The sequence below is a fragment of the Pavona decussata genome, unplaced genomic scaffold, assembly GCF_977016875.1.
Source record: "Pavona decussata unplaced genomic scaffold, jaPavDecu1.1 SCAFFOLD_391, whole genome shotgun sequence".
Lineage (NCBI taxonomy): Eukaryota > Metazoa > Cnidaria > Anthozoa > Scleractinia > Agariciidae > Pavona > Pavona decussata.
The window spans coordinates 514314-541792 of record NW_028145763.1 but is presented as its reverse complement, the minus strand read 5'-3'; the positions used below and the strand labels follow the sequence as shown (position 1 = coordinate 541792).

General features: G+C 39.7%; 4 protein-coding genes across 4 annotated transcripts in view; 3 read left to right on the top strand and 1 right to left on the bottom strand.

Moving 5' to 3' along the window:
• Positions 1-815: 815 nt before the first annotated feature.
• LOC146451234 (uncharacterized) lies at positions 816-13516 on the top strand. The gene is made up of 9 exons (XM_085099336.1): positions 816-2035; positions 4109-4277; positions 4505-4763; positions 5311-5538; positions 6501-6661; positions 7980-8073; positions 8979-9161; positions 9764-10018; positions 10511-13516. Exons 1-9 carry the CDS (start codon positions 1132-1134, stop codon positions 10715-10717), a joined length of 2460 nt encoding a protein of 819 aa, XP_084955462.1. The 5' UTR covers positions 816-1131; the 3' UTR covers positions 10718-13516.
• Positions 13517-14753: 1237 nt separating this feature from the next.
• On the top strand, positions 14754-16568 carry LOC146451233 (melanocyte-stimulating hormone receptor-like). Its single transcript, XM_085099277.1, has one exon. It carries the CDS (start codon positions 14858-14860, stop codon positions 15758-15760), a length of 903 nt encoding a protein of 300 aa, XP_084955403.1. The 5' UTR covers positions 14754-14857; the 3' UTR covers positions 15761-16568.
• Positions 16569-22349: 5781 nt separating this feature from the next.
• LOC146451232 (uncharacterized) lies at positions 22350-24655 on the top strand. The gene is made up of 2 exons (XM_085099329.1): positions 22350-22674; positions 23643-24655. The coding sequence occupies exons 1-2, from the start codon at positions 22350-22352 to the stop codon at positions 24653-24655; spliced, it is 1338 nt and encodes a 445-aa protein (XP_084955455.1).
• Positions 24656-24990: 335 nt separating this feature from the next.
• LOC146451227 (uncharacterized) overlaps positions 24991-27479 on the bottom strand; it is a 60243-nt gene continuing 57754 nt past the window's right edge. Inside the window, exon 7 of the transcript XR_014860055.1 lies at positions 24991-26773. The gene's annotated coding sequence lies outside the window, so the exon portion shown is untranslated. The remainder of the gene's footprint in view (positions 26774-27479) is intronic.

The window sequence follows — 27479 nt, the reverse complement described above, 5'->3', positions numbered from 1 at the left end:
ATTTCTTTCCCCGAGAGGGATAGATTAAGTTGAATTTTTCTTGTTTAAGGATGTGCAGTTTGAATAAATAATCGCTGTTATCTTAACCATTGATTAGCAGTCTTTGATATTCCTAACCACTACCCCGTTGAAGCCAGCATGACATTCAAAGACATCGAGCAAATTTATTTGGTTGACAATTGTTTACAAACGCACCTGATTATATGTGATTATTAGCAAATAAACTTGACAATTCAACAAATTTCTCGCTATGGTGGCAAGCTGCTTTTTTAAACTCGCTTGGAGAATGAAACGATCGAAGATACAAACGCGCGCAAAAACGTCACATGGCGAAATGAAAAAGTATTTTTTAGTTTTGAACGACAAAAAAATAACAATGATAAAGAAATCAATCTTCCAGTGCTGTGGTCAACAGAAAAAGATAACATCAAACATAATTCTCTGACGGTGCAAGCTTAAATTTTTAGCGTTACGAAAACAATACTGATAATAACAATATTTGAGACGGCGATCTAAAGCAAACATTGCCAATTTTTGTTCTTCTTGTGTTTATTGTGAAATTGAAAAAAATATATTGAATTCGTTCTAAGAAATCTAAAATTAATTTTAATTAGTTCAAACTAAAAGTGAAAACTTGCTTTTGTTCAAAATCAATTTTCCGCTTTTTTTTTTTCAGTTTTTCATTAAGGACTTTTCAGCCTTCCCCAAGCCGAAAAAAGAAAAGGGCGAAACACACAAAGGCAATTATCATAGTTGACATTATTAATAAAATTCACCTGCAGCAGAAAACTTTTACCGTCATCGCACAGTTTACAACCATTGCTTGTCACCACTGAAACAAGCGCGCTGGAACAATTTGTCATATTTTCTCCCCCGAAACGAGAACATTTTGTTCCTCGTTGCAAGCTTGGAAGTTGTCAAAATGGAAATAATCCAATATTACAAAAATTCTCCAGATGGGAGAGTTTCACCGAAGGGGGCGATTGAAGCTAATTTGTGCGGAAACTAACTAGCTTGAATATTTGAGTACGTCGTTTAATTACGGACCGACAGCAAGGCAGTCGCATTGGCGTTCGTATGACAAATTTTGCGCATTTTGGGGCTTGAATATCTCCGGACTGCAGAATAAATATGGCGGAAAATAGAACAACGCCGCCTGCATATTCGGTGGACAGTTCCGAGTTGGACAGTTTCGTCAATCCATCTACAGTAGCAATTCGAGGTGACTCCGACCTACAAGATGTCAATATAGAAGGTCAAAGATGCTGCAGTAGCAAGCGTTTAATGGTTGGAATCATCGTTCTCCTTGGCGTTACATGCCTGATAATTGGAATTGTTCTGATTTCGTTGAGAAAGGGCAAAAAAGGTTGCGATTTTGAACAGACACAAAAACGACTGCAAAACGGCACTGCACATACAAACGTCGATGTATGCGCTCCATCAGAAGAGGCTGTGAGAGTCTCGCTAATTAAATTTCTCGAGAAAGTGCAATATAGAGCCTCCGCGCTAAATCCCAATACGTTGATTTTTCACCCGCAAATGTCCGGAGAAGAGATCCGAATGAACTTTAAACCGTACGACCCGACTCCTTCCGAGATCAAACAAAGAACCGACGAAGCGTGGCGGTTGCTGGCGGAAATCAACGATATCAACATCGACTTAGCCAAATTAAGGCCACGAGAGAGGAAAGCATTATCGCAGGTAAAGTTTTATCTTCGACATGTCTTTGGACAACCCTACGACGCTAATTACTACTCGGCTGACTGGATGCTAGGCCCAAACTTTTTCTGTTGGCAGCCGATTTGTTCATTAGGCCGGGAGATGTTGGGTCACTTGCCATTCTTCGCACCCCGAAAAATTCGAGACGTGGACGTGATTCGCAGCCTTTTGGAGACGTACAAGAAGTCTATTAATCAGTATACGGACAACGTAAAACTAGGTGTCAGGTCCGGAATGGTTGGCTCGGTTGAGGAGTGTCGAGCAGGACTGAATTCCATGAAAGGCATCTACAGTCATGTTGCCATTAGCAACACAGGTAAGACTTTAGTTTGGTTTGGTTGACAGCATCTGGAGAAAGAATAAACTAATTAGTGTCTCCACTACTTTTGCGCAATTTATGACTTTGCCGGCGGGAAAAGCAGATAATCAAGCTACAATAATTTTAAAAAGCTTTAAGTATAGAACAATGTATGGCGTTTTGTGTCTAGATTGAAGCTCGATCAAATTGCTCACCCCCAGTTTTCGTTTTGGACTGCAACAAGCACTTGCTAAGATCTGCTTTTCCTGCATAGTCACAAACCGCACAAAAATATATTTTTATTAATTAGTGGGCACCGTCCTTTAAGAAACCTGAAATTCTAGGACCATTTTGAGCTGCGCAGAACGAATGCGCAGTACAAAAGGGGACTGTTTCTCAATTGATATGTTACGTTTGGTGCGCCGTTTTCAAGAGCTACTTTGTATCACGATAACTCAAAACAAACCTTGTTGGGGATTTTAAATAATCATTGTTTCTTTAGAGCAGTTTTCTTTTCTCAAGAATAGCTAGGTTTTTCACAGCATGTTGTTAACATATTCACCTGGTGTCAAATTACAAATTAGTTTAGGGCCAAATAATTGTTTGCTTTTTTTCAGTATCTATGATTTCTAAGCTTTCTTCTGATGTATAGGTTTATATGGTTCTAAACTATAGTTTTGAAATTACACTTGTTTAAAAAAGTGTCTATTTAAATTCGCATTTGCTTCGGTTGCTTTTTTATTTACTATACGCTGTGATTGACTTGCGCCATTTTCTCAAAACCAAAACCAATCGTGAATTGCTCGCACGCGTTTCCCCGCACTTGGCAACGGTTACATGTATTTACTTCGAGTTCTGATTGGTTCATTGTCTTATTCAACTGCGTTGTGATTGGTCGGAGCAATTTCTTTGGTTTTCGCCGGCTTTACGACACTCAATTGAAAACCGCTCTATTCTGGCACGCTGCCAATCAAATGCGCCCTTAACAAATTTGTGAGTAAAATAATACGTTTGAATGTTATACAAAACCAGATTTTTGTTGACCAATATTTGCTGACAGCATGCATGGCACTCGGAGTATTCATTATATACCTTTGGATGTAAGGTCGGCAATGGCGAAATTTTTCAAAATTTGTCATGCTAAAGAAACAGCGTGAATATGCATTAGCAAATATTAGATCCTCACCGCCGGGTTTGCTGAATCTGATTGTGCTTGCAGTAAGACTGATTAAAGGAAATATGAAACTCAATTAATTATTAAACAGGTAAAACAATGCTGTGCTTTAATTTCACAAAAGTTTTCGCAGCTATATAGAAAGTCAGTTGTGTTTAGTGGGTTAACGGAATAATTAGTTTACATGTTAAAACAACGAGAAAAAATGAATTATGAAAAAGACAGCAAAACCAAAAATGCAGGTTAACAGCAGGTTTCCATAAAACAAAAACGGCTTGTTTTGCGATCCCAATCGGGCAATTGAATTATAGCATATTTTGGCTTCAACCACCGGAGTCCTTCAGCATTTTGTTTTCTCCGGTGTGCTATTGTCCTTCCCCTGGGATTACACAATTTGAATTTGAAAAAGAAAATGGAATGAATCTTGGTAGATGAAGTGAAATAATACTCTCATGAAAATGGTCTACTGTGAGTGGAGCACTTTGAGATAAGGAGGTGCAATATGGTGCAATATGGCCCTGAATCGAAGCTAACCTGTTCAAATTTCCTGTACTTACTGATTTATAAATAATGTCTTGGGATGTCAGTATTTGGCGGTCGAGTTGGTCAAATTCGTGCAAGAGCAATATAACGGCTTCTCAAACAGTGGTTTGGAGGATATCAACTCATTTGTGTTTTTCTTGAAACCAAAAGAGTATTTTGGCCAAGAAATATAGAAAAACGAGGCCTATAGTCTGTACCTCTTCTTAGTCATCTATAGCAGATGAAAGAGGTGGAATGTCCCAGTCTTGCCACGAATTAAAGTTTCTTTGACATATACCCCGGCTTAAACCGAAAAGGTAAAATTAAGGATTGACACATTTACACATCCAGTTATTGTTACAGACGTTAATAAGTTTATTTTGACCTTTTTCAAGGTGTCCTAAAGGAAGATTTTGCAGCGGTACTTCTGATACCGTCGTTCTTCAAAGAATTGACACAAGAAATGAAATACGAATGGCGTAAACGGACAGGCAAGACAGTCGTGGATTCCATGAAAGAATTCTTGGTCGAGAATGTTGGTACACCATTAAATAACTTGATCAGGTAAAGATCATTGAATCGCCTAACAACTATACAAATAACTCTACAAGAGCATGTTGGACTGAATAACCTTTCCATGAGGAGTTGTAATTGGATTAGGTGTAACTGGGTAAATTTTCTGCGCTTGTCTTAGTAACGCGTCGAAGTGCTCAGTATGGCATTTGCTTTACCTTCTAAAAGGGTTACTCTGTGTAAATAAAGGTGTCTGTCTTACCTTATTCAATTTCCAGGTATTTGGAAAATGAGCACATGCACCACTGCGTTCCGAGCAATATTTCCAGCGGTCTTTTTAGTCGTCCTCTGAAGTACGTTTACATCGATGGAAAACCCAATACGTCACAGCCGACAGCGAGGAACCTGAGTACAGGGGAGATAATCAGTGGTCCTCAGACGTATGCCAGCATTTTGTCCTTTTTTACCACCACTGACATCACACCCGAGGAAGTTTACAACAAGGGTTTGGAGATGGTGAATCACACATACCCTCAGGTATTGTGAATTGCAACGTGATGATAATGATAATAATGATGATGACGATGACGATAATAATGATAACGTTAACGATTCTGGAATTTGTTCGCATGCATTTCAACAAAATGAAGGATCGGTTCTATTTTGAATTTTTTTTTTATTTTCAAGCGATTCTCTAGAAATATGGTGCATGTAAAGACTGGCTCCCACTTGTGGATAAGCACAAGCATACTGAAGCATAAGAAAAATCGTGTGGGAACGGCATGAAATAAGCGTGAATTAAGCATAAGCATAAGCGCAAGAAAAAGAAACTTTTTCCATTCCTTGTACTCTTCACAAGTGGAAACTGGCGTGGGGTAAGCACAAGCACAAGCAAGATGATTCCGCCATCTTGAATCAATTTCCAGACCTCCTCCAACGTTACTGCGCTTGCGTATGCCTTATTTTCTTGTGTTTGTTTCACATGTAAGAACGTCGCAAGCTTATGCCTGTGCTTATCGCACAAGTGGGAACCAGGCTTAACAGGCGTGCGCTATATTTTTAAGTCTATATATTTATTATGCAGATCCTTTCACTTGCGAGGCAGATAACGGGATTACAAGATACAGAAGCTGCCGTGAAGCAGTTCAAAGCAAACATTTCATCCCAAGAAATGTACTTCAATAAAGTTCCCATTCCTGCAAACGAGTCAGGCCCGGAAGCATTTAAACTTTGCAACAACATTAAAGGCGCCATGAAGTTTTGTCCAAAAAGATGGGACGCGTTACAAAGGTGGTTCAAGGCGTCTAGAGAGGTAGGCGATGTACACTTCAGTCTGAACTAAACAAAGCATTTATATACTGTCAGAAATTTCAAACTGTAATAAGGTATAACCATTTTGCTAACACGCAAAATTCCGTAAGCCGTTTTCTAGACCAAATATCCGACTATACTGAAACCGAACCTAGAATCAAATCAAAGTTGTCCCTGTTTATTCGCAATTGCCACCGAAAATAGTGTCCTGGAATTTTTCTATCACTGTAATGTATTTCAAGCCAGGATTCGGCCGAGCGAAGAAGCGCGATAGTGGCGCTTGTCTTCTCGGATGTTTTAGGCGGCGAATTCCCCTCTCAAGAGACAACGTTGTGCACGAATATGACTCAGCATTAACAGGAAATGTTACGGTAGACAATTAACTGCTACTGACAAAAGGAAAAGAAGAAAGAAAGAAATCGCCGCTAGAATTCTACCTGGTAACATAATTATGGTAGATCACTGACAGCTCAGTTCTGTTTGCATTTTTCCCGCGTGCTTTTTACGTTCTAGGAATTGTAGATCACATTATAGGAAACCAGGTTTCATAGTGTTGGCGTATTGTCTTCCCTTGTCCGACTACAATTTTGAGACAAACGTTTCGTCTCCTTCCGATCTCCTATATTCGCCTAGAAGAGTCTCAAACAAACCCTAATTTGTCATCTGGAGTATTTAGGCCCTTATCCCTAAGGGCTCATACAAGCTCTTTCGTTTGAGCCCTCAGTCTATGGCTGGTTACGAAAATTGGCAGACCAAAGTCTAATACAAGCGTTCAGAACAGTTTTGCCCAGTTTTTGCACAGTAGCTTTCAGATTGGAAACTATTCCATACTATTATTTACTCGTCCAATTTTGATGTTGCTTAATTGTAAAATTGCAATGATCTTATGAGGCAAGCTATCCTTTTCCTGTTAATTTATATCACTAACAACATTTTTCTTTGTTCGAATTGTCCTTTCCTTAGGCAATGAGTTTCTTGGAGCCAAAGACAGTAGACATGTTTCACTTCACCGGTAAACAACAGACCACGCCAAGCTGCCCTGTACAGCTGGCCCCTGACTTCAATCCTTCAACTGCTTCTCAGAGCTACGTAAATAGCGATGCGGCATGTTCTCATAACTGCCGGTATGTGGGCATAGGTCTTGCCAGATCTTATCCAGTTCTTTCCTTAAAGGAACATTTCAAAGAGAATTTGATTTTTGCTAAGTTTTGGTTAAATACAAATGTATAATTTTAACAAAATATCCAAAAAAATTGAGATGCTTTCCAACCACCATGAAGAACTAGTCACGTGATTTGTTTCAGTGTAGGCACAAGCCATAAGCAGTTTTGCTTTGTTTATAACTGAGACCAGCAGATTCACTAGTAACCTTTGCGGTTAACTGGTATCAAAATCTAAAGGGATACCTGAAAAAGATTCCCACTGTACTGATTTAAAATCAACGGGTAAAAAGGGGAAAATCATGAGTGTATCGGTTGTTTATTTCGTTTGACGTAGAAAGAACGTACAACTAATACAGTTTAGAGTCGAGATTGTATGGGACAACGTTGATTGAATGAATGAATGAATGAATGAATGAATGAATGAATGAATGAATGAACGAAGTCGACTATTTGGAAAGGGACTTCTACGAACCTACATTTACCAGCGCTAGCACAGGATTACAAAGGCAAAAAAAAAAAAAAGAAAGAAAGAAAGAAAGAAAAAAATTCTGGATCCCCAACATTATTAAAGTCCTTTACCTTCAATACACCGTTCAGGTGATGCTAACTACTGTATTAGGGTCATGAAACCTGTGAAAGGTCTTGTATGCGTTATCAAAGGTTTGTTACCAGAATGGATACTCCAAAACAACGTAGGACACCTTATGATTTTTACACAATAGAAATCTTACTTCAAACGGTAAACGAAGTATAAAAAAACAAATAAGTGCACGCCACGAACCCTCTTCATTTTCTTCAAATCTCCTATACACCCACATCCAGTAAGACAAAAGAGGGCTTGCTGGCGAAATTGACAATTTTCCCCTTATTACAGAGAGCCATGACACCAAATGACAGCTAACCGCTTTTAAAGCAGTGCTTAGGCCTAAATAGTGTAGATCAGTGCTAGACCCCCAACACAGATGTTCCCTGCCTAAATGAAGTTCTCTGATTCTCTCAGTTCTCTGCCTAACAAATGGGCATCTGTTCTCGTCCACTTCAGTCTGCTATCACGATTACGAACGTTACATCATGTTGTGTAAACACCATAAGGTGTCCAGCCTTGTTTTGTTGTTTTTATGTATGCGTTCTATGAACAACCAATACCAAAGCAGCCAGCCTGTCGACATGTTATGAAGAGAAACCATGGAAACAACTAATAATATGATGACCCCAAAAGGTGGAACTAAACGTAACGGAGAACAATGTTCATTCTTTCTCTTTTTCCTTGTTTGTTTAGGTATTTTGTTCCGTTTTTTCTTGACAACATGGGACCAACCTTCAGTGAGTGGACTGTCAATGCTCACGAAGCGAGACCAGGGCACCACACACAGGCAAGTCTACTTACTTATCACTGAATTCCAGAGGCAAAATTTCATAATATGCCTTCCTTGGACAAACTGTCAAAGGGTAGAAATGATGGATGAGAGAATTAACTCTGCAGTGTATGTTAAAGTGCTAAGTTAACCTATGAATTTCCTACTGAGCGTTAGCACTAGTAATGAAATGGGAAATCGCACGAGGCGAAGAAAAATATTCCGTCCTCGTTACTCAGTGGCTAACGCTCAGTGGAAAATTCATGGGTTCACTTTAGCACTTTAACGTACAATGCAGAGTTAATCCTCTAATCCATAATTTGTGTCCTTAGTGCTAGCGGCACGACATTTATTTTACCCAGACCCTTGAGAAAAATTCTCAACAGCCTCATCTGAACAGTCACACTCTTAAATATTCATCTAATCTCGAAAGTTACAGCCACTTTTCGCAAAATAATACACATTATTATCAGGCGATATTCCGCGCGACTTCGCAGGATAATTGTTAAATTAATGTTTGCTCTTCCCAAGCGATAAATGGTCACACTTGAGGATCTCGTTCAAACACTCAAAAACGTTGTATGGCCCAGCAATGTAATTTTAAATATAGTGCAGCACGAAGAAGAGGCTCCATAACCTTCACTTGGAGTGGCCACACCTTAGGATTTCTTCTTCAGAATCAAACGTGGCGTGCACCGGTTATACGACTTGTGACGTTTCAACACGTGGGGCCATTTCTCGAAATTACCGAACACATTTCGGGCGCGACTGACTATTTTCAAATACGCTTACGATCAGTAGTTTTTTGAAGTGTAAACTTTTTCAACATGTTTCTTCATATTATAAAGATTTTGATTATTTTTTACAGAGAGATAACGATGGTGGAAAGTTTTTTTTTAATTTGACTTTTTCCTTTTTTCCAGGTCCAAGGCTCTGTTGAACACTTCGCGGACAGGTGTGGTGGAGTGATCGGCTGGATAAACCAGGTCACCCTGTCCATAGCTTTTGGGGAGGGCTGGGGACTATACGCAGAAATGCTTATTGCGGAAGATACCGATGCGTACAAGGACCATTTGTGGCAGAGATTCGGGGCATTGAAATGGAGGGTAGGCTAACTAACAACAAGAATACCAAGAGGAGATCAACCGAAGTTGTACCCCCCCAACCCACACCCTTATGATCCAGACAGCACGCATCTCCTGGGCCCGTATATCACGTAGCTCTACTGTTTCAGGGCTAGGGTCCTTTGTTTCTGTTGTTTGTTTATTGTTTATCACCGGTTTGGTTTTTCAATCAGTCCGGTGAGCCATGCCAAGAGCTGCGTGGTGTCCCTCATGATCAGGCGATGAGGAATGCGATGAATACGATGCAATGTTTTTGATTTAACGTGACGCAATGGCGTTATATTTGAAAACTGACGAATCAGACTTTTCGACGCCCATGTTTAAAACGGCTGGCATGTCTTCAGTTAAGGAGGCTCGTAAGGGTTTCTTCGCATTGTTTGAGAGTTTGTGAAATAATGACAGCTTACAAAAAGTCATATCTGATCATGTAGGCAAACAGCCGGTAATCATCTTTGTAATACTGTTATAAAACGACATCGGAACGAAAGCTCCGCAGAACGAGCCTTTTAGCTCTGAGGCCCTATGTGACTAAATAAAGGATTGATTGATTGATTGATTGATTGATTGTTTCCCTTTCTTTTCAGCTATGGCGCGCACTGAGACTTGTGCTCGACGCAGGCCTCCACAGCAAAGGCATGAGCCGCCAAGAGGGACTGGATCTACTGGCTAAATACGCCTGGGACACTTCAGATATCGCACGGAAGGAGATGACTCGGTACCAGTCCGGTGCGGGTCAGGCCACTGCTTACATGATTGGTCAGTTAACGATCCAGAAATTGAGAGATGAAGCAGAACAAAAGCTGGGGAGTAAATTCAGCTTGAAGGAATTCCACTACCAGGTAAATCGCATGAGTATTAATTGAAACGTTGACCTCAGTTTGTTCAGTGACCATAACATTACAACACATGCTTAGAATCAGGAGGCGCAGAAGATTATCTTTCTCATAAAATACCAAAGTTTCGTTCAGTGGTCTTGCTTATACAGCTAAAGAAATGGGTGTCCAGAAATATTTGATGAACTCAGCGAAACGGTCTTCAAATTTCTTCTTCATGCTGATCAGTCGCACGGCGAACCGTGGCGAGGTTTGATTCAGTTAGAACGTAACAATACTTGTTTAACATATGTTTGCACGGCAAACGCAAATAGAGCACCATCCCTTGCCATCAAACTGCTTGCTAGTTTAACATTTGTTTAGGTGCGACGCTCCGGAGCGCACCAACCTATTTAATCTGCTAACAATAATTTCAAACCTTGAGTTCATCGTATGAAGAGGACTTAACGGTTTCTTCAATTCTTGGCTTTTTTCTTTTCTGTCCTTTTTTTCTTGCAGATTCTCAACCAAGGTTCTGCACCAATGAGCTTTCTGGAAAACCACATCCGGCAGTTTGTCGCGTGCAAACTGAAACCTAAAACTCCCGGATGTGACCTGATCCTACAGCCTACAAATGCTCAAAACAGCGTGGATAACATCCGCAAGGTTTCCTCCGAGCATTTCAGCTATTTTAGCTGGCCATACCCTCGGAGACATTACGTGTGATTACAGCGCTAGAAACTCTAGTAAATGCTAAGTTTTCAAAAGTTGACTAGGTGGTATAATGACATAATTGTAGTTAGCAAAGAAGGAGTGAATAGTAATCATTAGACTTGTTATTTTGTATTTAGCTTCACAGTTTTAAACGAGTTTGGTCTTTCACGTTGTTACCTAGATTTTACTCAATATGTCTTTATTCTCTGACGAATATTTATTTTGTCACGGGAAAAAATGTTACAACTCCACATTCCTATAAGTTGACACTTCTTAAATGTGGACATCTCGGTCTACTTTTTGAACGCCTTGAAAAATAAGGCGTTCGACTGTCAGACATTATACCGGTAAATATTAACGTTAACAGTAATTACCACAGGCATGTTCTCTTTGAGGTGCTGAGACCTCAACGACGTTTTGCTATACATTTATTAAGTTGCCTTAGAATCAGAAAACAAATCAAAGGAATGTGGTTGATATCCGGCGTTTGTGACACGTCCAGGGATATCCGTGACATACCAAGCCTTTTAGGATTCATTTAATGCCCCATGAAGTGTGACAGCATGTATGATGTAGCGTAGCAACTTTTACACAGGTTGAAATAAGGTTTTCCGTAATTCAGAAATGTGATGGAAACCTGATAGTTTCCGGAGGACGGATACGACGGGAAACTTGTTGCGGAAAAATGTTGATCATGTTTCGCGTTTCCGCAGCGTTTCCGTTGGCTGAAACGTGTAAGATCGTTTCCGTCGCCGTTCCGCAAAACGGATTCGAACGGAAACTTAAGATTTTTATTTCAGCGGGCTTTCTATTTCTGGTACTCTGAGTTCGCGCACATTTAAAACTGTTATACTTCCCAATTTAGATGCAACGCTAAGTGCAATATTTGTGTCAAGAAAGCTCGTAATGGTGCTTTGAATGTTGCTTGGAAATGTTTCGTTAATTAAACCCATAAAAATACAATTTTCACGACAAAGCTGGACGACCAAAGGAATTTCCCTCGCAAGTGAAAGTAAAAATGGCCCATATCTATTGCCTGTTTTCTCAAATAAACGGCCTTATAAGAAGGGGGAGAGAACAGAATGTAGTACAAATAATCAGGAAAACTCGCCGACACATTATTCAGCCATCTTTCTCATTCATAAGTTTGTTCTTTGTTATTATTTTGAATGGAAGGTACAAATTACGGTTTAAGCTGCCATTTGAATAGCTTTCTGTGAACACTGTATTTGATTTTACAGAGAATTAAGGTGCTTTAATACTAACACGCCTTATACGTTAAAACGATTGCCGGTATGGGTTGAGACAAATCAAATCAAATTTTATTGAGCAGTTGTTATGAACAAATAATGATGAATTTGACGATCGTTAAAAACAGTATACCTGAACCATTGCAACGAAAAGAAAGTCTGGAGTTAAAAAATTTGACCAGGGCACATTCCCGCCCTAATATTTCGGCTGACTTGTACTGGGAGGGTCGTTAGTCTGGCCGAGTGGCACTAGATCTGAATACATGCGCAACACAAGTTCTTCCCGGCGTTCTCTTTGGTTCAGAAAACTTTTGGCGCTCGAGTTATAAACACTTTCGAAGCTCGTTCGAATGTAAGATATTCTATTCCCTAAAAGGAAAGTTCCCTTCCCGTAAAGCGTACTCTATTTCGAAAGTATCAGCGCTGAGTCTTGCTTAAACAGTAGATTGATGCGCCAGTTTAAGCCAGTGGAGTCTTAAGAAGTGTCGTTGTTCAAGGTAAGCTACACAATAGGTAATTGTCAAAGGAATATTCAAGCCAAGAAGGTCACATCACTATTTCATATTATTTTGAACTTATTTTACTTGCTATGTTTTCTCTTCATGTACTGTTGTCACATGGCATTAACTGCATGATCATGGATCAAGGGGGTGTTCACATGATACCGGCACGACTTTCATTCTGGTACGAGTTCACTCCGGTTCCCTCTTGTCACTCTGTATTCTTTTCCATGATACCAACACAAAATCTCATGCCGGACCGAGTCATACTTGTGCGAGTTCACCCCGGTCACTGTACTGGTACGAGATTTTCATTTCAGCACGAAAACTCATTCCGATGTCATGTAAAGGCGGTACAACTGTTCATTCCGGTATGAAATCAGTCTCCTAGGTGTCAGCACAGCGGCAAAATGAGTGCGCATGCTCCGCAGATTTGTGATTCGAGCGAGAATCGATTACGAATGCTTCACTTCAATCGCCAAATTCACACCTGTTACCACAATATTTTTTTTGTTGAATAAGATATGTGATGGAGGAAGTTCGAAGGAGCCATTCCTGAAAGCGGCAACCTTATCTATTTTGATTTGGGCTTATCCTCGCGAAACGAAAACGAACAATGGGAATTTTAAAAATGCCGCCATTTCGCCGCGTAAGATTGCTCACAAGTGACGAGCATGCGCACTCATTTTGCCGCTGTGTCCTGGCTATTAGAAAAAGGAATGGCTAAATTATTTGCGTTTCTCAGATTGTGTGGTTGAGCGACCTCTTTGTTATACTAGGTGTCTGGAACGGGTAGCGCATTCGTAGTCTTCGACATCCAATCCAGCATGGAAACGAGGGATCAAATATCATCCCTTTATGTAAACACGATGTGAAATCAGAACGAAACTTATTAAAACGGACGATTTTTCGATTATAATACATTACTAAGTAAAGATGTTAGGTAGTAATTATAGCGAGTAATCACCATTATAGCTAGGCTTAATTAAAAATATAATCTTAATTAAATCTTACATTTTGACACCTGGAATAGAATAATAAAAGCGTGTGATTGGTAAACTTACGACGGTTGCAGAATCTTGTTCAGTATGAAATTTCCCTTTACTTCGAAACATTTCTTTGATTAGTATTTATTAAAGAAATAAAAAACGCGCCGAGTGCATTGTTGAGTTATATAAGCACGCGGGAATTTTTAAGAACACGAGAGAAGTGCAGAGAGGCACGAGCCGTAGGCGAGTGCCTCTCTGCACTTCTCGAGTGTTCTTAAAAATTCCCAAGTGCTTATATAACTCAACAATGTACGAGGAACAAGTTTTTTATTTCTTTTATAGAATGTAAACAATCGCAACTCCTCAGACAAGTGCGAATTTTAATGAATCAACATCAAATTTCTCCTTACACGAGATAACGCGTAATTCAATAGCGCGCGCTCTTGCCGATCACGACACGATCACGACAGGGCACGCGACAGCGCGCGCAATCAAGTAAAAAGTCAAACTGTTTTAGTTTTTCGTCACATCGTAAGGAAGTTCAAGAAGTTAACTCCAAGTCAAGTTTAAGTTTCAAGGTGTTGAGAAACAAGTTGAAGTTAATTAAAAGTCTGGAAACCCCAGTACAAGAGACTGTTTTTTGCGAATCGCTGGAGTGACAGCGCATTCTGTCTCTGAATTTCTCAGATTTTTCACAGGCAAAAAATCTGACGTGTGCTCCGTGCATATGTACAATTATAATGCACGCACCATACGTATGCTTCGTGCTTTGTGGAGTTATACAGAACTCAGTTTGACCAATCACAGTGCTTGCTTGACCCTGGCTATTTTATAATCCATTTATAAAGAACATTTAACCAACATTGCAGAATGCAATGTACCTACGATTACTTGTAGTGTTCTTAACCGGGTTCTAATTCCATGTCCTTTCCAATAAATTGAGCTTTCGCTGATTTTTGAAGACACATTGTCTCAGTTTGAGCGCATCTTAGGGAAAGATAAAGGCTTCATAAAAAATTAGTTGCAATTGATATTTTTTATATGTTTGTAAAAAGGTGTAACAGTTGTCCTTATTCAAAGTTTGCAGAGGCCTCAAGCACAGTACGTGAGACAAAGAAATATATTATATTCCCGGAAATCATTTTGATTTATGATAAAAACATCACCAAAAATGGCGTCATCATAAACTGGCTGTATGTTACAGGCCAAGCGCCCACGGTCCGTGTTGAAACGATTGGCCTTCAACGCGCGCAGGCTCGTGGAACGAGATTTCTGTGCGCCTTTAGCAACGACCTTAGCAACGCGTAGCTTAGCAACCCTCGCGTCACTTTCGATAAACGTCATTGGACTAAACGCATTTGACTTTTTGGCGAAGCATCGCCACTTCTTCATAAGCAACATGCGCCCTTCGTGATGAACAAAACTCACAATTTCACCTGTTTCTTTTTTAATATCAACTGGGAAAAAACAGAAGATGTTTACATCACAAATATTCTTACATGTATCCTCAACCTAGTGTTTTCTTTGTTGACAGTTGTGGGAAATTTTGTTATTCTTCAAGCGATTCGTAAAACCAGGAACCTCCATTCGCCGTCTTTTATACTTCTGTGTTGCCTCGCATTTTCGGATCTTCTAGTGGGCGCGATTTGTCAACCATTTGTGGTAGCTACAAAAATAGCAGAACTCGTTGACAATTTCAGTTTGTATTGTACATTTAGACTCTTCCAGTCCATGTCTGGCTGGATTACTTCTGGGGTATCTTCAGTAATCTTAGCAGTTGTGTCCGTCGATCGTCTTCTTGCTGTAACTCTTCACTTACGATACAACGCAATCGTTACTGTTCGCCGGATACTTTTTGCCTTTTTCGTGCTTTGGATCGTTTTTATAACTGCAGTCTTGTCGAGGTTTATAGTTACCAGTTGGGATATATTCCCGCTGATGACATTGCTTCTAACATTTCTTGTTACAGCATTCAGTACCTCCAAAATTTTTCACATCGCTCGCAGACACCAACGCCAGATAAACGACCAAAACATGGCCGCCCTGAATCTTCAAACCAACACGGTGAACGTGCTCAAGTGTAAAAGGTCTGCTGTGACTATACTTTATGTTTACGGTTTGTTCTTAATTGTCTATATTCCACTCTTTGCGACGATTCTTGTCGACACACTTATTGGATACACAAGAGCGGTAAAAATTGCTTATGACCATGTTACGACTGCTGTTTTCATCAACTCCTGTTTGAATCCACTTGTGTACTGCTGGCGGATAAGGGGCATACGACGAGCCGTTAAGAATGTTTTGAGAAGACAGTGAAAACATTGAGACTCCGAAGCTAAGGTAAAGACCGTCTTTACACTTTTAGGAGCCAAAGCAACTGCTAGGCAACAGGGGCCATAGCTTGTAAAAGAACAAATACATATGACACTAAAAGCTTTCAAAATACATCGAGTTATTTACAAAAATAATCAGGTGATAAAGAGAATAAATGAAATTATCCAAAAGATGAATGTAGAAAAAAGAATTCCCTTAATACATCCTTTAACAAGCTGGTCCACAAGGTTTTCCAGTCCATTCTGCAGAGTAGGCAGTCCATTTCAGATATTCTAAAGCCTTTTCGCTGTAATGTATTCACAAAATGTATAGTACATGTATATAGCATTTCGTGTTCATGTTTTGTTTGATATTGCAAAGCATCATTCAGCCATATTTGATGATCACGATTAGCCACCTCGGCCGATTCAGCCGCAGTGTCTGAAGCTAATCGCAAGAAAGAAAAATCCAAACGAACAATACAAAAAAAAAAAAAAAAGCACCAGTTTGCAACCTTCTGATCAGCATATATTGCGCTTATTCAGATGTAAAATGTATGGACAATATATAAAAGATAAAACTGTTCACATTGTGTATTTTACATGCATATAGTCACTCTTTTGAACGGTGCAACCATTTAACGTTTTCGTCGATTAACGTACAAGTACAATAACAACCTCCGTAGGGTAGATGATCTGGTTCAGTTGTAGTGATACTTGTAATAACAGCTATAGGGAGTCCTACATTAAAATGGGCCGAACCTATTAGCGCTGTTAATGTCGCTGAATGTCTCAGTTTCGATCTCCGTTAATTAAACACCAACTCACAATTTAAGCTATTACGAACCATTTAATATTTCTTGTTCGACAGTCTTACGTCGTCTGTTAGTTTTCGGCTAGTTTTTGGGAGATACTTGGTGTACTAAAAAAAAAAAAAAAGCCCGTAACATTATAACCTGCGATCAGCCGTTCTTTTTTTCGGGGAGCGCGAAAGCGTGGCAGCGCGAGAGTCGGCGGTCGGAAGAAAGAAGAAAAAAAAAGAACGTGCTCCTTTTTTCTTCCCTTCTCCCGACCAGCGATTGAAAAAGAAAAAAGAACGCCTGCTCGCAGGTTAGTAACATTATTTTTTGGTCTTTTTCCCTTTGTTACTGCGTGCACAGGAGTTTATATCTTTTGCGTCAATTGTGAGTTTAGCAGGTTTTTATAGCGAGGATAAGCCACGTATATATTGTCATATTTTTGATAGCCTTTCATTAGGAATGAAAATGCAGAGGACATAACGATCGTGTGTGTATGTAATTTACGCGCTGCGGAAATTAGCTGCTTAGCTGCTGGTACTTACTGGTTGTGTTAACAATGGGAGGAGTTCATCCTCGTATTATAAGTAGCTATTTTGTTGCGTGTTCTTGCATCACTGCATTTGGTTAGCGGGAATTGAAAAGGGACGCGCGTGGCTTAATGAGAAAAAGATGAATCTACATCTGTGCCTCAACTCTCACGACCAAATGTGCAACACGGAACTTTGTTCACGCGGTTCGTAATGCGAAATTTTATAATTACACTTTAACTGAAAGACTTCAGTTGGCCAATATTGAGTTTTGAACTCATTTGAATTAAAAGTTTCATTTACATTGCAGATTAACAAAACGTCCTCTATTTTTTATTTCTTGTGCGAATACTAATGACCAACCGGCTGTTTTCGCATTTTGTTTTGCCAGTATTAATATATGTCGGTGGAGTTTCGTAGCCGGACTGAGTTTTTATTAAGGATGAAAGAAAAAAAATGATGCTTCGAACTAAACATAAAATGCAATGAAATGATTTTATTTCTCTCCGATGGAATATTTCTTACTACAAAATTTTCAATTATCATGAAAACTATAAAAAAAAATTAAAGAATTGGTTCATGCTTAGCGTGCATATATCGAGTTATGGAGTTTGGAGAGCACAAGACAAGCGTAAGAGTTTCATGAGTTGCTCGAGGCTACGCCTCGAGCATCTGTACCTTGTTGAGTGCTCTCCAAACTTCCCAAGTGCATCCGTAACTCGATATATGCACAGCTAAAAACATGAAACAATTTTTTTATAACATAGTGACAACAAAGTAGTTCGCGGAAAACAGGTTTTTATTTGTGCTTCATATGGGATTCTCAAATTCATTAATAATTCATCAAGAGAAAGCAAAGAAAATCACTACTGGATGTGACTGTGGTTTGGATATGAGTTTCTACTTACCATAAAATTTTGTCAACTTTAGCCCCCTCATTTTTGACCCATTTTTTCAACCTTCTTCTCAGTGTTTGGATATCTCATAAAACACGCTTTCTCGTGTTTGACATATTACTTACAAAATTCTCTCAATGCAAAAAACAAAAAACTCTCAATGCGCTGTACATATAAACAAAGCATTTTCTTATTGGCTGGTTACACGCCACGATGGTATGATCTGAAAGAGAACGTTTCGTCTGAAATGCAATGAAAATTTGTCTCTTTGTATTAGTTTAAAGTCAACTATTAACAGTCAAGTTTTGACAGTTACCAAACCGGAAGTGTGGTTGTACATATTCCCTTTAAAATTATTAAAAGTTTAAAAATTGTGACATTACTTAAATACAGTAGCTGCAACTCCCTTCTTTACTCAATATTTAGGTTGAAACCATGTCTGTTTTCTTGCGTGGTTACGGCTCTGTTTTCGTCACAGGGACCTGCGGTAATAAACGTAAATATTGCTTTTTAAAGCGGCTGGTTTGTCCGAAGTTGCCGACCGATGTACGGGATTTTTCGGTCAACTTCTGAAGCTTGGATTCACCGCTGTATTTTTCGTCCGCCGTTTTTAAATACTGTTCTGAATGAAAAATGATCGATGACTCGAATTTCTGGTAATAGGGCTTGTCACACATGTCACAAGTTTAGACATCAAACTTGATCGAACCGTATAAAGTATCCTACAGAGTTGAAGCAGATCGACTGTTGCTCAAATTGATGAGGGTTAATTAAACACAGTGTGAGTAGGAAAAAAATGTGCAAATTAAATGAAAAATACTAAAATTGCAGTCAGGAATGCACAAAATACACTCTTAAAGGTGTCGTGCGCTGATTTGAAAAAAACATTAAAACACAACGTTAATTATCAAAAAATTATGAAAGAAAATCTAAACGCCTATGTAACGTACGGTTCACAGCTTGGGCGTGCTCCCTCGCAGCCGTTCTGTCTCGTCACGCAACGTGGGGAGGAGCGTTGCGTGACGAGACAGCGGCTGCGAGGCAGACTACAATAGCTACATTGATGACATGTAACGAACGATCACCTAAGTGTCCTAATCTGTTTCAATGTATGCCAAGAGAATGCGATCCAAATTAAAAATTCACATCAAGTTTTCCGATCAAATCAGATACGTTTTTTTTTAAACAAAATGCAGTGTTTCCTGGGAGTTTGTTCTAGAGGGTGGATTCCGCTTTGTGAAAATAAGTAGCAAAAAGTCCAGCTGGTTATGTCAGCTTGAGACTCTACAGAGTTGAAGCAGATCGACTGTTGCTCAAATTGATGATGTTTAATTAAACACAGTGTGAGACGAGAAGAAAATGGACAAATAAATGAAAAATAGTAAAATTGCAGTCAGGGATGCTCATAATACAATTTTAAATCGTACGCTGACTTAAAAAAAACAAAACAACAACAGCAACAACAACAACAACAACAACAACCACAAAACACAACGGTTATGAAAACGTATAAAGACGTTTCTGCTGAAAATCTAAACGCCTATTCAGCGGTTCACAGCTGCTTACGCTTGCTACACTGATGGCATGCAATGAACGATCACCTAACCTTAGTGTCATAATCTGTTTCAATGTATGCCGAAAGAATGTGATCCAAATTAAAAATTCACATCAAGTCTTAAGCCCTGGCTAAACGGCGCATGATAGTTAATGATAGTTGATGATAGTCGTTAAAACTCGCGCGCTCGTTTGACCACCAACTATCATGGGCTATCATCGACTATCATCAACTATCATTCACTTTAAGAGTGTTCAAATTCTTCATGATAGTTGATGATACTTTTTCCCGTTTGACCACGCGCATGATAGTCGATGATAGCTTTTCGGTCAGCTGTTTTCTCCACCAGCACTCTCTAGATTCATTTGGTGTTAGTTCTTCCAGCAACTGAAAGAAAGCAGAGCAGGCTGCCGCCCTAAGTTTCGCCGCGAAAAATTCATCCATTCGAAGTTTTGTTACTTTAAGGGGAAGTATCACGAATATTTAATGTCATTTCAAAACCCCAAAATGTTTGTCTGACAACAGAAACAAAATCGCCTAGTTTTGTTATAACTTATCACCCCAGTGCAATAAAACTGTCGATTAGTGCCTCTGTAGAGTAGGTCGGAATGGATTGAATCTTGAAAAATGTTAGGCTAGTGTTTTTCAAGTTTTCGTATTTTTGTTTCCAAACTGCGCTAGGACAGACTACGAGTTGTTCACCGCTGTCAGGAATTGAGTTGATTTCTCTCCTCTCGTTGTTCTAGAATTATTTTGTAGCAAAGTGAAGGTCTTATTTCACCATTTTTAACAAAAGAGGTAAAAATACCCATGATACTTCCCCTTTAACGCGACGCCATATTTGCGATGTTTACCCTCGGCAGGTGCCTGACGCTGGAGGCTTACGGCCGGTTAAACTATCGTCGGCTCAGTACGAGTTTCTTTGAGCCGCTTGACCAGCCGCTTAACTTGATAGTTGATGATAGTTGATGTTAGTTTCGACTATCATCAACTATCATCGACTATGATGCGCCGTTTGACCAGGCCTTTACGATGAAATCAGGAGGGAGAGGTCAACTCGTGGGCTTGGCTGTCCGGATGATACGGGCCATCGTGACGTGACTTCCTGTGAAGCGCGGGATCTTACTCAGTTTGGAAAATGGCGCTGGCGATTTTGCTGCATCAAACGACTTTTTTTTCCAGCGGAGTTCTGGATGGGGTTTGTTTTCTTGCTGAATAGACTTTTAATCTTCTTTTCTCGATATAGTTAAGTCAACCCATATTAAATTATGTTGAAAATATTGCGGTGAAGAGTTACGTGTACTCGCACTGATCGGAAAACCTGTAATTGTCCGCGCCAGAAAAATTATATCTTATTAATTATACAAAGCACTGGTGAAACTGAGATTTGGCTCAGGACGAGGTCAAATCTTACTGCAAACGTTCCAGTTGAGATTAGTAGGTTATATTCAACTGTAAAAATGATCAGTGCGTTTGTTTCGCAGAGTAAAAAAACACTGAAAATTAAAAGTTTGCATTTGTTGTAGAAACTTGACCTGAAGTTATAGAATTTGCCTCCAGCATTATTTAAAAAATGATTGATAGATACAAAATGATGATTCAAAGGTGCTTATTTTAATTTACCCATGCCATTTAACCTTTGTAAAGAAGACTTTTGCTGAAAAAACCTAGAATTTTGAAACAGCTTGCAAAACATGCGGACGCCCGAGGAAAAGGACTTTCTTTTGAAATGATGATTACTTTTTGCGAGAAATTTCTCGAAATTTCACACCAAATCGCGTACCCCTGAGCTCAGTTTTCTGACGAAACATATTCACAATATCTCCAGCTTTCTCTAGATCTCTGATTCGGAGACATCTTGTCACTGAAATAAACTTATCACCTGAAATGATCAACAAAACAAATGAGCAAGGAGACGATAAATGCTGTGTTTCAGTTGATTTCATTAGTAAAATGATGTAAGAGTAACTTAAGTACTAGTCCAGTGAATAATTGAACCCCATTTATGTATTCTAAACCTGTGAGAAAAAAACTTGTGCATTGCCCCTAGAATTTTGATGTTTAGATACAGAACGTTTGAGCTATTTTGTCTCGAAGCTGGCGTCAGCCGCTCGGTCTCGCAAGGAAAGCCTTGCCATATTTTCCTGTTTTTGTGAGAACATGCTGCAAACCCCATTGCTCATTAACAATTACTAACTAGCAAATTACTTTGTACTGAAGGCTTCTTTGCAACGCAGCTTTCCCGATAGCTTGAGAAAAAAATGTTTTTCGCCATTCTTTTCGCGAGCGCTCGACCAGGCAGTACCGGAGAAATGGGTTTAAACGCACTGATCATTTTTATCAAGATGTAAGATAATTGTTTTTTAATGGCCAATCGAAAGCTCTAAACCACAGTAAGATCTTTCTTTTCCCTCCTTGTTAAATTGTTTTGGATTCTCGAGTTATCTTTTTTCAAAGAGGCGCAGGCCGTCACTGTTTCGTCGCATTTGCTATCAACCAGTGTCAAACTTTTGCGTGTTTTCATACTTAAAATATTAACTTCATGAGCGATGATGCTGTTTTCATCTGTTATGTTAATGGGTTTCTACGTAGCTTTGATTCTTATATGACCAGGCGTAGAATTATTTGACTGATCATCCAAGGAAAAAATTTGGCGAGGTTGTAGTTTATCAATCATTCAAACTTCCCGAGTTTTACAGAAAGTGACGTCACGATGGCCCACATCATCCGGACAAGCAATCCGATTACGAAAAGCCAAAGTTGACCCCTCCCTTCTGGATACGTTAGGCTCGATTACCAGACGCTGTTCGGGAAAATGAACCCGCGCTCACCCAAAGCCGGGCCCGAGGGAGCGGTGGAGATTGAGCTTAATTCGCCGATGTCACGCGCGGCCATATTGGGAATTTCCAACATGAAATCGAGGCGATGCGTGTCTGGTGTACTTGTCGGGATTGTAGTGATGGCGGTCGCGATGGCGACCGTTTCTGTTGTGTCTGAGTTTTGGCACAAAAACTTCGACCAAATACCAGTTATCACTGGCTCGTTTATACAAAAATTTGCACAGGAGAACCTTCCTATAAAGGCCACGTTGTCAAGAGGGTACAAGTTTTATCATGAAGGTTTTATTCATGATGTACAAGGTTTGTGGTTTCTCAATAAAAATGTGTTCGATAAGCAGTTGTGTTTGTGTTTCGATTGCAGTGACTTAAGCTTAAGCTTAAGTGGTTTTTCTGTCATTTTTCGTGGAGTCCGGCTTCGTCTAGTTCCATCGATAATTGGTAGCCGTGTTTTAGCGTTTTTTCTTTTACATTTCACACGCAGTGAGAAACCCCTCAAGGACAGTCGGTTGTGCCGTGCGTTGCCGTTGTTTTAGAAGTATGAAGAAAAACGAGGAACCACACTTTATCACTGTTGTCTTTTCTAATCAAAACGATGTCGGAATAGACAGTTTCAATTGCAGCTGTGCCGCTGGGAAAGGCTTGTGTCAACATACAATTGGCTTACTGTATGCGTTAAATCATTACCAACTTCTTGGTTTGAAAAGTGTTCCGCCGATTATTTCGAAAACATCATTGCCTCAGGTATGTGTCAAACAGCTTTTCTTTTCTTTTTGGGGGAAAATAGAATTTTTAAAGTGGAATTAAATTGTGTATGGGTCTGGGAGTGAATTTAACTGGCTTTACATGCATAAACAAAACGGGACACGATTTATGAAAGCTGATGAAAAGCCACTCGTGAACGTAAAAGTTAATTTACGATCGTGAATTTAACTGGCTTTATATTTACGTGCGTACGTATACGTATAAAATAAAACGAGTCGAGAGGCAATGCGTGTATGAGAAGCCACACGTGGGTAAACGTTAAAATTGAACTTTGTTTAATTCGTAAAATTTATGCGGAAGTGTTAAAAATTACTAATTTTTGATTTAGGTAAAGAACTGACACGTGGTGAATAAAGTTTAAGTTTTACGAGCCTACGATTGTGTTTACAAACGATTGATTTTATTTCTTAGGCATGGCATATTCCAAAAAGAGTTGATGGAATCAAACCAAGGCCAATGTCCGAAGTGACAATTGAGAAGCCCCCATGCATGTAAGCCCCCTACAGTCGATACTGGTATAAAGAAAAAAAAAATATCCGGTGTTGCCCCAAAGGTGTACACGCCCTTCAAACAGCCCCTTGCAGACTTGGATGTGCCTCGAGATTTGAAACCCCTGATTAAGGACACAACTCCTGAACCAGGGTTTTTAAGAATATGGCCAGACAGTGACGAGGATACCCCGTTAGTAGACAGCAGGTTTGGGATGGTCCCCAGAGGCTGTGTGTTGTCGTACCAGCAACCACTCTCTGCTTCTGACAACTCTCGTGTGAGTCATTCTGGGATGACTGAAGCACCAAATTTCAACTTCCCGCACTTGACATATCCACCCATAGTTCTGGATGAACAACAACAACTCCACTTCGATAGCCTTCGGGTTACCGAAGAACAGTCCCAGGACTATGAGCGTCAAACAAGGGAGCACTCTTTCAGTAAAGACTGGTACAGATTAAGAAACTACCGTCTGACTGCGTCAAATTTCAAAAGTGTGTGCTCTAGGAGAAAAAACTTTGAAACCCTTGCTGATCGATTGCTGAGAGGATCAAAAATCCAGACCGCTGCTATGAAATATGGAATAGAACACGAGGACGAGGTGGCCCAATTTTACGCCGAACATTTCAATCGCGATGTTTTCAAAGTTGGTTTTGTGATCAATCCCAGTGTGCCCCATCTCGGTTGCAGCCCAGACAGGAGGGTGTACGACCCTTCTGAAAGTTCTCCCTGGGGTCTCTTTGAAATCAAGTGCTCTATGAAAGACGAGCGGAAAGATGTGCCATACCTCCAACAAGATCTAACAACAGGAGAATACTCTCTTAAGAAAAGCCACCTATATTACCATCAAGTGATTGGCTGCTTGGGGATTTCTGGTAGTGGGTGGTCAGAGTTCTTTGTGCAATGCCAAAAAGAATACCATTATGAACGAATCTACAAAGATGACAACTTATTTTCAAACATCTGTGACGATTTACATCAATTTTATTTCAATTATTTTCCGCCAGCATCAGTAGCCTCAGGAAATTAATTAAGATAGAATTCAGGGGCGTAGTTAGGGGATAGTCCTCAAATGCCCCTCCCCCCTCACCCACTGGCCATCATGAAGTACCGTAGTAGTGTCCAAGATGTTGCCATTTGGGCAGTAGAGAATTCTGGACATAATGTTTGAAATTTTCCAAAGATGGGTGGGGGCATGACCAACATTGCACCTAGACAGCAGCCAGCACCCCTTCCCTCTCTCAATCAAAAATCCTGTCTACGCCCCTAGAATTACTATGTAAAAATTATTCTTCAAAGGTGCTAGGTATCTGGCTTGAACATTCAGTCTCCACCGAAATTTTTGGTGACTGAACAGTATTCTATGTTTAGTGGTAATATAGTTTATTCTAGTCATTTGCGATCCATTACTGTATCCCTGACCGATTACAATTCAAGGATTAATAGTGTTAATAATCATAATAAAGAAATTTAGATTTTAGTCTGGTACTTCATGGTTACAACGTTCCTGAATCTTTCAGTCGTGACTGGTATTGGATACTTGGTTCTACCTGGCCTCAGGTTGTATTGGCCAGTGGATTGTACTACACTTTGGTGTCTAAGACTGTAAATGATGCTACCCTGGGTTATTTCCTGTAGGAAACGGGTACAGGCCTTTGGTCGACCCTCAGAAAGAGACACTAGCCCTGTCTTATCCAAAGAATTACTGTATGGACGTCCTAGCCAAATCATGGACAGCGCGGGCTTCTGAGTAGATTCAAGCGAATCACAAAGATACGCTGAAAGATCTGCAAACATTATTGAAGCATACTCCACTACAGATCTTATAAGGGAGTAATAAATCAATATAATGTCCACTGGGGAGACACCACACTTTTTAAGTTGTCGTAAAGCGAACAAATGACTCCCCCTGTGGCAAGAGACGTTACAATTTAAAACAGTTACAATAGATACCTTAACACATAGGCTAAAGTTACATCAACAAAAACGTTACAATTTGAAATTTGAAAATACAACTGGTCAATCATAGGCATAACGAAATAGCTAAAGTTGTAACCTTGTAAGAAAGTACTAATCCAGTTAGGAAAAATTTTTATACACTCGCTATAGATTTACACTCTAAAAAACTGTATTCAGCATGCCACGAACAAAGAACGGTTTGGTAAGATTATTTGGTATCTGTATAGCCACGCTGAAAAAAAAAATGTCACAATTTTACAAGAATAATGTAACGTTTTTAGACACACTTGTTGAAAACCTAATGACATAAATTAATCCATTGTCAAAACTCTTTCTATCTTGATCTTGACCCAGGTTAGTTTACGCGCTTCATTTTGCATTTTAAAGCTCTCTTGTGACCTACATTTTTACATTTGGAAAAGGTAAAAACTGTTTCATGAGAAAGACAAAATTATTAACTTTTGAATGGAGCGCTAACCGTGAGTCGGCTAATGGGCTTAGAAAAACTGAGTTATTTTATTAACAAAGGTTATTTTACACATAACAGGAACCCATTACACGGAGAGTACACTGACTGACTCTCATGATAAGCCTATACCATTGCGTTTTTTAAAGATCGGTCTATTTTAAATAGGTTTTAGGTTACTCTGACTATTTCCCGCAAAAGTTTAAATTTTGGTCCGTAATATAATTATGCGAAGGTTGTGATTGGTTAGCAAGGCTTCCGTGCAAGTCTAAACTTGTGAAAACTTCAATATAACAGGTCCCTGAAGTCGCCGAATATATATGAGTTGTGTGCTCCGGCTAATGGACTACTGATACACACTTCAACTGGCTTATGTTTTGCTAATGTTTGTTTGTTTCTTTGTTTGTTAAAAAGCTAACTTTTCACCTTTGGTAAGGGTTCCTACAATTTAATGTCCCTAACTAAGTACGCTATACCGGTTTTTCGTCTGACGACTCAATTAGCATCCCGAATGGATTAAACCGTGACCAACTGAACTGGATTAACTTCTATGTACAGTTAAAGTAAAAAAAAAAAAATTCCCTGCTATCAACTACCGATTTAAAAATAAAGTTCTCATCCTGTTTACTTGTTCCCTCCGTAAATCGTTGACTCCCGGAAAGAGATTACTCAGGCTGCATGCCACCGAGACGCTTGCGAACATCTTCAAGTTCTTGTTTTGTCCTGTGTGAAAAAATGAGGCAAGATACCTAGTTGAAAGAAAATATAAAAGAGTGGTACGGGGCGCCACGCCGTGACGAATTCACAACAGCTTCGGACGAAGACTCTGTCGGGTCTTTTTATAAACAAACTTTACTCAGACGGTGTTTGGCCAATATAAACCTACAGAAAACTACGCAGAGGCGTAAGAGAACCAAAGCGATCTAATAGAAGCTCATTCACATTTAAAAAGAAATAACGTTTTGACTGGGTTGTAATGTTGGCAATGACAGAGGACATCCTGGTAATTGGCATAGATCTTTTGGTACTGAAACTGAAGCTTTTCTTTCGTGGTAGCGGATGTCAGAAGCTTGGGGCCTTTAAATGATCGGTATAATTAAGACCTGAGCAATTAATTACTAACCAGTGACACTGCAAATTTAAAAATTATATTTCCGTATGATAGAAATTAAATATAAGACGTCTCTCGTCACAGTGCTAGGGATTAGACTACCTTGAGATAAGCGCCGGTCTGGCGCGCTTCGCCACCGAATCTTTTCACACGTCCTCAACCAATTCCTATACAATATCGCATTTTTAAGTGCATTTGCCCTCTGTTTATGACCCTAAAGGAAACATTTCATAGAGTAACGGTAAAAGACATCCTCTCTTATGGGAGAAAGGATGGCGCGGTGGCGAGAGCGCTCGTCTTCCACCAATGTGGTCCGGG